General features: G+C 35.9%; 1 protein-coding gene across 1 annotated transcript in view; it reads right to left on the bottom strand.

Annotated features, from left to right (window-relative positions):
- aldh1a2 (aldehyde dehydrogenase 1 family, member A2) overlaps window positions 1-4,237 on the bottom strand; it is a 53,628-nt gene extending 49,391 nt beyond the window's left edge. The window contains exon 1 of the mRNA XM_088334512.1: window positions 3,818-4,237. Within this exon, the coding sequence (XP_088190638.1) occupies window positions 3,818-3,934 (117 nt within the window). The 5' untranslated portion in view covers window positions 3,935-4,237. The remainder of the gene's footprint in view (window positions 1-3,817) is intronic.
- Window positions 4,238-15,523: the final 11,286 nt, after the last annotated feature.

Genomic DNA, 15,523 nt, shown 5'->3' with positions numbered 1-15,523 from the left:
GGACGCTAAAAATGATTGACAGCAATCTTAGTTACCTGGAATGAACACGTTACGAGCCAGTGCTCAGTGTAAACACGCGCTCTGTCATTAATGTGAACACTCGGTTGCGAGTCATTTAAAATCAGACACTTTAATGGCGGCTTTCACTAACTGATGTTTTCATGTCCTTTCAAGGAAGGTTTTGATTCAGCAATTATTGTGGGCTGAAAAACACCGTCACGTTTCACTTTCCAATGTATAACATTTGTGGGTAAATTTTCAGAAGAGCGTCTTTTTTTAACCTTAGAACTATTTGTTATAATTATTAGTCATTGCACAAATTAGTGAAAATATAAACCTTGCGTCATATTTTGGGACTTTTGTTGTATTGTTTTCATTACACTGTTATTACAATGCACTATTGGTTTTTCATTGCACTGTAATTATAATAGTCTCTAAGATGCACGACAATGTGAATATGTTTTGCATCTTCATTCTAACAGTATTTTATTTTTTCTCTTTAAAGTCTTTATTACATGTTTGGCCATGAGTGCCATGTCTAATCTCGTTTCACAACGTTGATATCAATGACAATAAAGACGATTTAATTCAATTCAAAAACTGCACGGTGACATACGGAGAGTAACTGGTTGTATTTTGTGATAAAAATACGTGCAACAAAATAGTGGAGGCAGCTCTCAATCGTAAACAAAAGTATTGAAATAAAATTAGTCAATTCACGATTATTTTTTTTCAAAGTCTCAAAAGGCTGCACGGACCACCATTGCTACAAAGTTTTCATCCCAATTTCTGTAACCTTGTAAATAGACTAAACAACTACAAATTAACTCAGAGCTTCTGATAGTAGTTTGTAACAAAATACGTGCAGCAAAATAGTAGAGGCAGCTCTCGGATGCACACAAAAGTATTGGTAACAAATGGGTGAAATTGAAAAGTACAGTTGTAGAATATTCAATTTCTTGTTTTTATTTGTTTATTTCTATATAATATTATGTAATTTTATAATATTACTTACCTTAGCGCTGGTATTGTATCTTGTAAATATTTTTGCAACATTGGGAAGGCATTTTTTAAATTTGGTTGTCCATTTCAGTAGTTGCAATAACAAGAAATTCCTATTCTATTTATTCTAATTTGAATCTGCGACACTGTGTCTGGATATTTTCAACTGTGAATTTTAAAAACGTAGCATTTTTCTTCTCAGATGAAACGATACGTAGTTATTCGGAAACGAAAATCGGGCGTAAACTGTGAGTAATATCTCTACAAAAACACACTGAAAGTGTAACTCATTTTTGCCACTCGTGTATTTTAACACGTATGTAAGTTGCAAGTTCTTCGACACAGAGTCTTTTATTCTACTTTGGTTATTTATTTGTTTTGAAACGAGTCATCAATCATGGTCCTTTTTGCCTGTTGTTTGTTTGCTCTTGCAAATTTAGATTTTCTGTTTTGACTTGTGCTAAAAAATACTAAAACAATACTAATACGATATTACCATAATACAATATACTGCGACAGAAAAATTACAACACAGTGGAAAATACAACTACAGTGATATCACAAAAATACTAAAGAAATTATTCAAAAATACTACGATGGAAATACTTTAAAAAGACATCTACAGGAATACTACGAAAATACCACTACAGTAATACTACAATACAAAAACACTACTACACAAAAATTACAACAGAAATACGACAAAATCACGACTACAAAAACATTATGTAAGAAACTATAAAAAAACAACTACAGCGATACTACTCAATACCACAGTGATGCTCCAAAATACTACAGATATACTACAAAAGATCTAGTGAGGAAATATTGCAAAAATACTACAGAAATACTACTCCATAAACACTTCAAAAACACCTCTATGGAAATACTACAAATATACCACTACAATAATACGATGATACAAGAATACAATTACAGAAATATTAGGCAGAAATAGTACTACAAAAATTACAACAGAAATAAAACAAAAAGCAAATACAGTAATAATAAAACAATATTATAGATATACTTCAAGAATTCTACTATGGAAATACTACACAAATAATACAAAAACACTGCCAAAAAAAACTTCCAAGGAAATGTAACAAAAATTGTATTGCATAAATACTGCTTATTTAGTTATTCCTAAATAACAAATAGAATCTATAGGTCTCCAGGATCGGCTTCTTAGGTAAATTCTTTGCTGTCTGCCACTCCAAATAGTTGCCCACCCCTGACTTAAACTCTTTATTTTGTCTTTTGTTTTGTGTGTGGGTTTTATTATTTATACCGTTTATTTATATTTGTTAACAAAACCAAATTCTTATTTAGTTATATAATTTGTTTCAGGTTCATTTTGAAATTGACGGGTTTACAGGCCGAGAAAAGACCTATAGACCCCCAGCAAAAATAGAAAAAAATACTGTTTTCATTGATAAGAAAATGGATGATGTATTATTATTTTTGTGCATTTTACAGCTAATTTAAGATACAACCTGCTATCATGGGGCGTGTAACCTGGTAACTAACACAAGAGGATTGTTAAAAAGCTAAAAAACAACAACAACAACAAAAAACTTTATCTGACTTTTCTAAAGTGCAGCACACTGGAGTGTGTGGATTAAGGGTAGGCAAACTACGTCCCGCGGGCCACACATTACTCATAAAAAATGTTCCTTTATGGGTCTACAACAACTACTACAAAAATACTAGAAATAAACTACAAAACAAAATATCAAATTTAGTTCTTAAAAGCAGGGACTTAATATATTACATTGCTTTTGTTCTTAAAAGAAAATAAATATTAAATAATTACAACAAAAATACTACTACAGTCATACTATAACACAAAAATACTACAACAGTAATTCTATAATACCAAGATACTATGACAGAAATATTACAACAATTATACCAAAAAAATACAACTCCAGTACTACAGTAAAAATACTAAATGAATACAACAAAAACACTCCTAAAGGAAATACTACATAAATACTACAGAAAAGCTACCATGAAAATACTTGAAAAATACTACAAAACACCGGTACGGTAATACTGTAATACAAAAATATTACTACAGAAATATATCGACAGGAATACTTAAAATAATACTACAATAATACTACAAAAGTACTACAGAAATACTAAAAATACTAGTATGGAAATAATAGAAAAATGCTATTGCAGAAATACTACAAAAATACTACTGTGGGAATATTAGTAAAAATACTATTGCAGAAATACTGGAAAAATACTTCTATGGAAATACTATAAAAATACTATTACAGTAATACTACGGAAATACTACAGAAATACTAAAAATACTACTATGTAAATACTACAATAGTACTTCCAAGGAAATACTAGAAAAATAGTACTGCAGAAATAATACACAAAATTCTAAAAAACAAAACTACAGAAATACTACAAGAATATTAAAATGACACACACAAAAATACAACTACTGTCCAGTTATACCAGATGATATAGATATAACATGTGGTGCTTAAACCAGAGACAAAACTAATCTGATGAAACTAATCTTTCTAAAAACAAATATAAAGACATATAACACTTAGATGTCTGCGTGTATACAGTATATATTGATATTGTTATCATCATTATTATTATTGTTGACATTATAATTGTTGTTGTATTTTAATAGCTGATTTAAGACAAACACCGGTCGCGTTACCTGACAACTGGCAAAATGCTCGAATATATCTTTTTTTTTTAAACTTTCTTTGACTTTTCCAAAGTTCAGCCAGCAGAGTGCGTGGATAAACGTAAGGTGTGGAAGGAGCTGACTGACCTTAGTGTACTTGATCTCCGGGTTGTGCACCGGCGTGGGCATAAGCTGCAGGGATGCCATGAGAGCGGCCGGGTCGCTCTTCACTTCCCCGGGCATTTCAATCTCACTGGAAGTCATCGTGCGTGGCTTCGTGCGTGGCTTCGCGCGTGGCTTCTTGCGGGGCTTCTTGCTTCCTCACCACAAGCGAGTAAGTCAGTGAAACGCCGCTGAGGACTTTGCGCTTTTCCTTGCGTGGGTTTATAGCCAGGTGTCAGCCGAGGCTTGTTTTCATTGGGCCAACAACTGAAGGGCTGGCCTTTTTCTTTCCTCTACTTTTTTGGGGTTGCAAACTAACTCTCCACTCTACACGACTCGTCCACGCATTTACATAAAAGGAAGACACGCAGCACCACACCCACCCGTTGATGATTCACTCCACGTCGCGGCTTCACTTTCCATAGCGTCTGCTTGAAACTTGCGCGACTTGACTTTTTTCTTTGGCTCGCCCCCGTGCGCGCATTTTTAATCTCCCACTTCCACGTGCACTTCTTCCGCACCTTCATTGTGTCCCACTCGTATTTCCTCAGTGACACGAAGGTGCCAAACGACATTCGAGCTCCTTAAAATGTCATGGAAATGAGCGACAGGCTTCACTAGACCTCTACTATGGAGGACCGAACCTGCCATGTAGAGAATTAAACGTAGGAATGAATAAATATATGCATTATAAATAAATGAGCACATGAAAATATACCCCGTGGTACCTACATTTAAAATGGAGGCAATTTAGGTATTTTATGTATGCATTTTGTCATTTATTTATCTATGTATTTTGTTTGTCGTGTATTGAGTCATATATTTTTTTGGGGTATTTTGCAGTGTATTTTGTCGTGTATTTCCTCATTTATCTTGTCATGTATTTTGTTCTGTATATTGACGTGTATTTTTTTAGGTATTTTGTTGAATATATTATAGTGTATTTTGTCAGGTAGGCCTATTTAGTCGTGTATATTGTAATGTATTTTGTCGTGTATTTTGTCATGTGTTTTGTTATGTATTCTGACACATATTTTGTCATGTACTTTGTCAAGTATTTTGTCATGAATTTTGTCATGTACTTTGTCGTTTATTTTGTCATGTAGTTTGTTGTGTATCATGTCATACATTTTTTAGTGGTTTTTTTCATGTATTTTGTCATATATTTAATTGTGTATTTTCTCATGTATTTTGTTGTGTATGTTGTTAGGTATTTGGTCGTGTATTGTGTCATGTATCTTGCTGTGTATCTTGTCAAGTACATTGTAGTGTCTTATGTAATGTGTTTTTTCATGTGTTTTGTTATTTATTTTGACTTGTATTTTGTTATGTACTTTGTTATGTATTTTGTTGTGAATTTTGTCTTGTATTTTGACATGTATTCTTACCTTGTGGTAAAATGTCAGTAAACTGGTTGGCCGATGAGTGCACCGATTGCTTATCACTGATCAACTAAAAGCTCAGGAAACCAGTCCACCTCCTCATTTGAATACAATTTTGTTGTGATAAAATACATGATAAAATAAATGTTAAAATACGCAAGAGAATACAAGACAAAGTACACAACCAAATAAACAACAAAATACATGACCCAATAAATTAAAAAATACTCGAAAAAAATACATGACCAATTACACGAAAAAATACACGACAAGTCACATGACAAAATACATGGCAACATATATAAAAAAATACAAAACTGACCAAATAAATGAAAAAATGCCTAAATAAAATAATACATTTAATTTATTTCTTATATTTAGGTGTTACGTGATTTATTCATGTGTTCATTTATTTATTTGTCAAATATTGGTTGGTATTTATGTATTTATACAGGTATTTCTACATATGGTAGGATCAGTGCCCCAAAGCCCTACACTTCTATATTATTTAGCTCTGCAGGTGATACTCTTCCACACGTAGCACCTCCATCTCAATAAACATCCTCAAATAGCGCCTTTAGGAAAGAAGGGGAAAAAACTCAACTTTGACTAATAACACCTTGTTGCTTTTCCCACCTCTTACTCCCAGCGGGAGTACTGTTACTTCAGAAAAATATGACTCAGGTTCAAAAGAAATTCTAAATAATCACAGGAGTTACTCTGTATTCTACATTACACATTTCGATTTGTTTAACTCCAAATGTCAAAATTACAAATTAAGTTATGCTTTACGTACTAGAATTTCCGGCATGGGCCGTCAGGAAAACAATATTAATTTTATTTTGGTATCTTCTGCTTCTGTCCTGAATCCGATACCTCGAAAATCCTTGAGGGAAAAGGATCATTTAGGCCTATTAGATTTTCTCGTTTTGTTGCTGCCATTTCCAAAAGTACATGTCAAAAAGTACATGTTATTTCTCTTTTTTGTTTGTTTATGAATAAAGCATTTAATTACATTGGTTTTGTACCACTCAGAGTTAAAGCGAAGTAATGAAAGATGTCCCTTTTAAAAGCATTGAATTTGATAATGTGCATTGAAAACTCAAAATGCATTGTAGCAATCTCAGTTTTTATTTTTTTTTACCCATTTTTACAGATCTAAGGAAAATTCAACTATAAGTAAAGGTCATAAATTAAGCTCCTCTGTTTACACACAAACCAGCAGAACAGGCTCATCACATACATGTTAGTTTAAATAGAAGGCAACAATGAGGTTTCTCACATCCCGAGTGGACTTCTCACGAGATGAAATGCCAAGTGGCCTTTTATACTCCTTGTTATTTTGTTAGTGAGTACTTGATGTAACACTCTATTGAACAATGACTGATTCTCTCATATTTTTTTCTACTAGCAATATTATTTCTGCTTTAAGTAATATTCTCGTTTTTAGTTCAACCACTAAAGCTTAATGCTATTATTTTACTACATGATTACCAATTACGGGCACCATCATCTCCCAAGTCAAGTCAGATCATTTTTATTTGTATTGTCCTTAATCACAGGAAGTCTCAAAGGGCTGCACAGACCACAGATTATTACAAACCACTGACTATTATTACACCATCCCCTGATCTAAAACCTACCTGAGGGCAAGGAAAAACTAAAAAACCTCAACATGAGGAAAATGAAGTAACCATGAGAAGGGACCGCACATGAGGTATGATACTCTTGTTATAATTGCCTCTTGTTCTATTGTTGATATCATCAATGAAAACCATAAAGGGTCAAATTCATACAGCATTTTTTACGCTCTTCAATTTTTATGCACATGATTGATGATGACCACTGCTGCCGTGACTGTTAATAGCTGCTGGCTAAGGTTGGACAATACTGGTATTTTTTTTATCGATCCGATCCAAGTAAATACAGGGTGGTAGTGATTGATACTGAACTGATACTGATATCTTTTGTTTGAAAATCTCATGATCATTGAATAATAAACCTCCTCCCTGTTGAATTACTTTATTATTACTATCAGACAACCTAAAAAGGATCAATTTTTAATTACATATAAAACAAAAGTCAACAGAGTCAAACAAAAAACAGCAATGTGATGAAAAATATAACAAAAAGTCAACATAGCAAATATAATACCATCCATATCATATTAGTTTAAAAATTGGGTCAAAGTCCATATAGTGTAAACAATACGATGCACAAAAACCCATAATTTGCCAGATTCAAAAGTGCACATTATTATTTAGTGCGCCTTTACAGAGGAGTAAATATGGTCAATACATTCGGAAATTTGTAGGTACAACAAAATACTTCTTCATACGGTAATCATTTAAGAATTAATCAATTATTTTTTGTTGTAAATCCAGATTCCCTAATAAATGTTCTATGCAATAATTTTTTCAATATTCTGTTTTAATCACATCTATCTTATAGTTTTATGCGCCTTATGCATGAAAAAAAAAACCTGTCACGAGGGTTTTTCATAAGGTTTTTAAGAAACCTTTGGATTGATTTTGAAAGGTATATTGAATTTATTTTCTCTTGACACACTAAAAAAATATTATAGTGATAGTTAAAATGGGAAGAACCGTATGAATCTTAAAACATTAGCATTGAACCGATGCAAGTACTCGCTTAGTATCGATAACAACGATATTTTGATGGATCCACCCACCCTACCACTGCTAGTGTGCTTCCCCTCTGTCCACTACCAAACGTACACTTGTGTGAGTGACACTGAAAGCACAATGTGGGAAGTGTCTCAACATGACAAGAGTAAGAATTAAACAACAATATTGATTGGGTGGAAACATATGTGGAGAGGGATGGGCGCCACCAGGCTGTACTTACCCAAGACACACCACAGGAAATGGTGCCCCTACGACTCTAGTGGTTAAGGGATCCAACCAACCATTGAAACAATTGTTGTATCTCCTTAGTACCCCTGATAGATATAGTGTTAATGCTACCAGCTGGACTACTTACTTGGACTGCTACCACCACCAGAACTTTTACTGCTGCTTTAAAGGTTTTTATCATTTTGGCTCTTCTACCTTTGCATCGAACAAATTCAAACGGGTGGGTTACCTCACACCATTAGGATACCCAACCGACCCAGGTGAAGAAGGCCTACGATGAACTGATAGAAGCATTTTGGGCGTTTTAATGATTCGAATGACATTAGAAATTCAAAATCAGCTGCAGCCATGAAATAGAATAGAATAGAATAGAATAGAATAGAAACGTCTTTTTCATTGATTTTAACGTTGTGATACATTGTATGCACTCTAGGGTAAAACATGTAATAAAGAATTTGAAAAAAGATAAAATACTATCAGGATAAATAGACCAAAAAATAATAATAACCACGTGCTTAATAAAACTGGCCTAAGTTATAAAATTAAGGCCATTTAAATGAATAGTGAACTGTAACAATAGTGCAATTAGAGGCCTTTAGTGACTTGAAAAGCACTATACGAATCCATTTACCACTGAACATGTTGACTTTTTGACATTTGATGATTACATAAAATATAATAATATCAGCGGCTATATCCCATATCAACAAATATTCCATTCAAAATATGTCTTCCACTCGCGGTTACTCAAGATCATTCGAGATCCATTTTGACTGTCATTTTTGTTACGAATAATGGTTTCAAAACAAGGTGAAAGCAGAGTTGTTACGTAAAAATTTCACAAATTACTGTAAACGAGAAGGGCAGCATTGTTTGTAGGCAGTCAGGTAGGTTACCTTAGCTTTTAAAAGTGATATATAAATAGAAAGCTGACTGCATTTTTGGTTTTGCTGACACATCAGCTTTCCCAGAAAGACATTTTGCTCTCCGAGGCTGGACCAGGTTTGACCAGGATCATTATCTTTAACAAGCAATCGGCACTTTTTTTTTTTTTTTTTTTTTTCAAAAAGACGTTCCTGTCTTTCAGGTCAGAACAACATTCAATTTCAACACAATGTCTTGCAGATAGTTATAAGGGTTCACCTTTATGTGAAGAAATGTCCTTAATAAATGCTTTCCTTATTTTTCTCTTTAAAGTCTTTTGTACATGTTAATATAATTGCACAATGTTTCTCTTTTCTTTTCTTTTCTTTTCTTTTCTTTTCTTTTCTTTTCTTTTCTTCTCTTCTCTTCTATCAAATCCAGCTCTGTTCTATTCTATTCTATTCTATTCTACTCTTAATCGTTACTCATCTGATCACTGGAAGAAAGCAAACATACTAAAAATGGCATGTTTTTTGCAACTATAAAATATGGCAATCTCATTTGGAAAACGGTTTTATGACATGATAAAGGTCTGACGGCGAGGATGATTAAAGTAATAATGTTGACGAAGATGAAACGCCCAAAGGACACTGGTTGTCAGTCAGCACACTGGACTTTGTTTTTGTTTTTCTTGAAATCAAAATAAATGTGCCTGTGCGATGTCATGCATGTGTGAGCGCGCTTATCGTTTAACTTGAAGAGCTTGGATCCACTCAACAACCGAACGCATCCTCAAGCGAGCTCGTCGCCTTTGCGCTCCACAAAGAGGCAGAAGGATGGAGTGACGGACGCGTGGAGGAGACTAAACTTCAACAGCGCTGGCAAACGTATTCGTCGAGCTCCCTCTGTTGGATGAACACCGAGACCTTCACCTTTTTATGAAAAGTCACACTCAACTAGGACTGTTTGCAACTAACGACTATTTTAAATGATCCCCTAGTCACTGACTGTTGAAACAATTTGTCGAATAATCAGACATTTATTAGTTTTTCTTAAGTTAAGCATGAAGTTGGTTTAATAATGTGGGACATGATAATAAAAACAAGGAAAATGGGTACAACTACAAGTATATATTTGATTGTAAAATGTAAATGCTCAAGGTTTGTCCAAAAAATAAATATAAATGCGAAACCAATTCAGCACTGTGTTCGGACGAGAATCCATAAGTAAACCTCTGTCAATGTTTGGGGACAAACAAATAAATATTCAATCAAAACCAATTAAATATTTTTATTTCTGTACACGTGGGAATTCGGGCTCTTTTGAAAAACGGCTCTTTCGGCTCAGCTCCCAAACACCATATTATTTTATTCTGCAGAGGTTATTATGCTTCTATGTTGTAATAGCCTTTATTATTCTGGTATACAGTGAACTTTAACCTCATTTAAAATTTACAATTGTTTATAACAGGCAAACAACACAGAGACGACCAGTCACGAGCAGAGGTGGGAAGTAACAGAGTACATTTACCCCGTTACATTTACTTGAGTAAGTTTTAGGTCATTTTGTTCTACTCTGAGTATTTTTAAATCACTATTCTTTTACTTTTACCTGAGTATATATTTGATGGAAAACACAGCAGTTTTTCTCCGCTACATTAGGCAATATAGAAGTTGTTAGTTTGCTACTTAGAAAAATCCCCTCCGCGCAAGCACCCTTCTGTCTTTATTATGACGCAGAAATTCCGGAAGCTATGTTGTGCTTGGAATAAATGACTCTAAAACAGATTACCCAGAACAAAAAAGGAAACCTCTATAGTCATCTTTTTATCATTATAATGTAATTTTTCCATGAAGTAAAACAATACTTAAAACAAAAAATAAAAATAAAACATGAAAGATTGTCTGTTATCCTGCTGTTCAGCGTACCACTAAAAAACCAAAATCTTGTCAAAGAATGGGTAAAAAAACTGAGATGACCGTTGTGGTTTGATCCCTCTGTGTCTCCGTAGTTTGTATTATTTTATGTGCTTTGTATACATTTTGGTTGCACTGCACAACACAGTGACATCTAGTAGTCAGATATTAACAGTGTCCCTTTTAAATACTTGTACGTCGAGTAATTTGCATTTATTTTTCATAACATGAGCCTCACCTACAGAGAGCTGACATAATTGGTCCTCATCTTGCTGCTTCGGGTACCCAAAAAACAAAGACCTGGTGAAGGGTGAGGCAGAAAAATTGAGTGGTTTGGCCACTATGACTCTCTGTCAATCCCTATTCTCAGCATGATAATCCTGCTGTGGTTAGCACATTCGCATAACACACGAAAGGTCTCCGGTTCGAGACCAAGTAAAAACATTTGTTGGCCTGGAGAGTGATGGGCACCACCAACCTGTACTTGCCCAAGGCACACCAAGTCAAATCAAGTCATGTTTATTTGTATAGCCCTTAATCACAAGGACTTTTAAAGGGCTGCACAGACCACAGACTATTGCAAACTACTGACTATTATTACATCATCCCCTGATCTAAAACCTACATGAGGGCAGGGAAAACTCAAAACCTCAACATGAACTCAGCCCTCATTTGTCTTTTCTTTTGGCGCCACAGTAAATACTTCATTCATAATCGCTATTCACCGATATGATAGTCTCTATTTGGAATGGTGACATGATCAGAAATAAGTGACGTAAACAACTCGGAGGAGAGCGGGAAAACCGCACTGCGGAGAACCTTGTCAGGTGTGCGGGGATACGCTTCCTTTGGTGTTCTGCAGCCAAAGTTACGCACCACTTTGGACCATCAGCAACGATAACTGCGTTGTAACGACCGATAAAGTAATTTGTCCGATTACCCCGTTGCTGAAAATATAAAGACGTTCAACAACAGCGTTATTTATAACGGTGTTATTTGTTACGGCATTATTCCCAACACTGTACATGAAGCGTGTGCAAGTATGTGAATTTCTAAGACGCATTCGGAAAAAAACATCCTTTTTTCCATCTTTACTGGGATTTGGGTTTGCGTTTGGACTCTTCTTGAGGTAAGCCTTTGTTATTTTCACCGTTTTCATACTACGCTGACAAATACAAATTTCTAAAAAAAAAATCCTGTGGGGACGAGCATACTGTCTAACACTCCCTCCATCCCCCTATTCCTCAAACCTAATGTGATCCACCCCAAACAGTCCTGATAAAAGAAAAAGAAAAGCAGATAGGCACAGTGGGAAACAAAACATAAAGACTCATTGAACTCAGTTGGGCATTGTTAGGTGCTGTTTGGATTTTCAACTCTTTAAGGGCACCTCAAACAATGCCACTAACCCTAAAAAAGCATGTTCATTATTTTTCTTTTTATTACGTATTTCATTATCTAGAGTTTAAATTAAATGTAACATTTACATGTACTTGTATGCAATGTAAAATGCGTGACCATGCAGTTAAACTAAATGACTTACCGTTAAATAAAGAAACAATACCTTTACTTAATTTACTACTTAAGTATACAGTGCATCCGGAAAGTATTCACAGCGCTTCACTTTTTCCACATTTTGTTATCTTACAGCCTCATTCCAAATTGTATTAATTTAATCTCTTATCTCAAAATTCTACACAAAATACTCCATTATGACAATGTGAAAAATTTTTTTTTTTACTTTTTTTTAAATTTATTAAAAATAGAAATTAAGAAATCACATTTACATAAGTATTCACAGCCTTTGCTTAATACTTTGTTGATCCACCTTTGGCAGCAAATACAGCCTCAAGTCTTTTTGAATATGATCCCACAAGCTTAGCACACCTATCTTTAGGCACTTTTGCCCATTCTTCTTTGCAATAAGTCTCAAGCTCAATCAGGTTGGATGGGAGACGTTTGTGCACAGGCATTTTCAGATCTCTCCAGAGATGTTCGATCGGATTCAAGTCTGGACTCTGGCTGGGCCACTCCAGGACGTTCACGGAGTGGTTCTGAAGCCAATCTTTTGAGATCTTGGCTGTGTGCTTTGGGTCGTTGTCATGCTGAAAAATGAACCTTGGCCCCAGCCTGAGGTCAAGAGCGCTCTGGAGCAGGTTTTTATCCAGGATATCTCTATATATTGCTGCATTCATTTTTCCTTCTATCCTGACTAGTCTGCCAGTTCCTGCTGCTGAAAAACATCCCCACAGCATGATGCTGCCACCACCATGCTTCACTGTAGGGATGGTATTAGCCTGGTGATGAGCGGTGCCTGGTTTCCTCCAAATATGGCGCCTGGCATTCACACCAAAGAGTTCAATCTTTGTCTCATCAGACCAGAGAATTTTGTTTCTCATAGTCTGAGAGTCATTCAGGTGCTTTTTGGCAAATTCCAGACGGGCTTCCATGTTCCTTTTACTAAGGAGTGGCTTTCGTCTGGCCACTCTACCATACAGGCCTGGTGGATTGCTGCAGAGATGGTTGTCCTTCTGGAAGGCTTTCCTCTCTCCACAGAGGAACGCTGGAGCTCTGACAGAGAGACCATCGGGTTCTTGGTCACCTCCCTGACTAAGGCCATTCTTCCCCGATCGCTCAGTTTAGAAGGCCGGCCAGCTTTAGGAAGAGTCCTGGTGGTTCCAAATGTCTTCCATTTCCGAATAATGGAGGCCACTGTGCTGATTGGGACCTTCAAAGCAGCAGATTTTTTTCTGTATCCTTCCCCAGATTTGTGCCTCAAGACAATCCTGTCTCGCAGGTCTACAGACAGTTCTTTTGACTTCATGCTTGGTGTTTGTGCTCTGACACGCACACTCAATTGTGGGACCTTATATAGACAGGTGTGTGCCTTTCCAAATTATGTCCAATCAACTGAATTTACTGCAGGTGGACTCCAATTAAGCTATAGAAAGATCTCAAGGATAATCAGTGGAAAAAGGATGCACCTGAGCTCAATTTTGAGCTTCATGGCAAAGGCTGTGAATACTTATGTAAATGTAATTTCTTTTAATAAATTCAAAAAAAGGAAAAAAAACTTTTTCACATTGTCATAATGAAGTATTTTGTGTAGAATTTTGAGATAAGAGATTAAATTAATACAATTTGGAATGAGGCTGTAACGTAACAAAATGTGGAAAAAGTGAAGCGCCGTGAATATGCACTGTATGTTTGAATTTTGATCATCTAAACTTTCTTGTGAATCCCGATTTGCGTGATTGTGTGTGTATTTGTATGTGCCTTATACACTCTAAACGGATTAACCTGTCACGGCCAGAACGGAAATAGGACCCAGATGCATCCGTTAATCACAAGTTTATTGAGATATAATCCAGTGCTCGCTGGACGCGGGAAGAAGCCACTCACAGAATCGGAACGTGTTCCAAATACGGAAATGGATCTTCCGGTGTGGGAGATCGTAGCGTGGTAGACGGAAAAAACAGGTCGTTAGCCGGGACGGGAAATCGCAACGTGGTCAGGGTCAAAAACGGGTCGTTAGCCGGGACGGGAGATCAAAACGTGGTCGGGGTCAAAAAAACGGGTCGTAGGCGGAGACAAACGGGGAAATCAGGAACTGTGGGGTGGCAAACGGGTGAAAAAACGGAACCGACGGGAGTCAGAGTCAAAAAATGCTTGCCTTGTGAAAAGAGAGGTTCGCTGACAGGCGAGTGAAAGGACTGAGCTTGAGTAGGACGGTGAACCAATCAGGAAGCCAGCAACGGCTGGCGCCAAACGAGCGGGCACAGGTGAAATAAATCAATCATGACAGAACCGATTTTTGTGAAAATGTACACAGACCTGGAAGCGTTTTAGCTAGATTTTGTTTCAAGGCACCTCTAATAGATACCAAAAAAATCGCAAAAAATCTGCTGACATGTACAAGTGGCTCTTTGGCACTCCCTAGTGGCTCCCTGGCGCTTTTTCAACAAACCACGGCCCCAATAACCTCACCCGGGTAGAATGCCTGGGCAATTATGATTGTTAAACACAATTGTAAGTACTGTACATGCCTAGTGGAGGGTATTTCATATTTTTCAATTCATCAATCTGGACTCCAGCACAACAGTGTTACTTCTTACTTAAAAAAAAACATGGTCAAAGAAAAGACTGACTTAAATTGGGTCATAGAGTTGACACTCATTACAATTCAACCATTGTATAACATGTTTTCTATTCTAATTAAACCTATTTGATTAATTTAGGCGTACATTTAGAAATATTGTGGGCATTGGATTCCACGAATTAGGACGCTTTTTTTCATGCTAGACTGCTCTTGAATCTCCATTTTCTTAGGTAGGTAGATCATTTTGAATTGTTTGTTTTGTAAGTAGCATGCTGAAAAGTGTGAGTACTCTTCGTTTATATTATAGATCAGGTGAGTCAAACAACGCTCAGAAAAGCGCGAGAGAAAAACGAGCTGCAGGTTGAAATAAATCCACTTGATGTTGCCAAAGGCAGGTTTCTCCCACAAATGCTTTACTTGTATTCCCCCCCTCTCTCTCTCTGTCTTTTTACTCTTTCTTTGTTCCTCTTTGTCTCTTTCTCTATGTGTTTTTTTACCTTCTTTTGCTCTCTCTTCCTTTTTTTCTTTTCTCTCTCTTTTCTCTTTTTTGCTCT

Source organism: Urocampus carinirostris, chromosome 4, assembly GCF_059441175.1.
Source record: "Urocampus carinirostris isolate Australia breed hairy pipefish chromosome 4, RoL_Ucar_1.0, whole genome shotgun sequence".
Lineage (NCBI taxonomy): Eukaryota > Metazoa > Chordata > Actinopteri > Syngnathiformes > Syngnathidae > Urocampus > Urocampus carinirostris.
The sequence above is the reverse complement of the archived record's forward strand: the minus strand, read 5'-3'. Positions and strand labels throughout refer to the sequence as shown.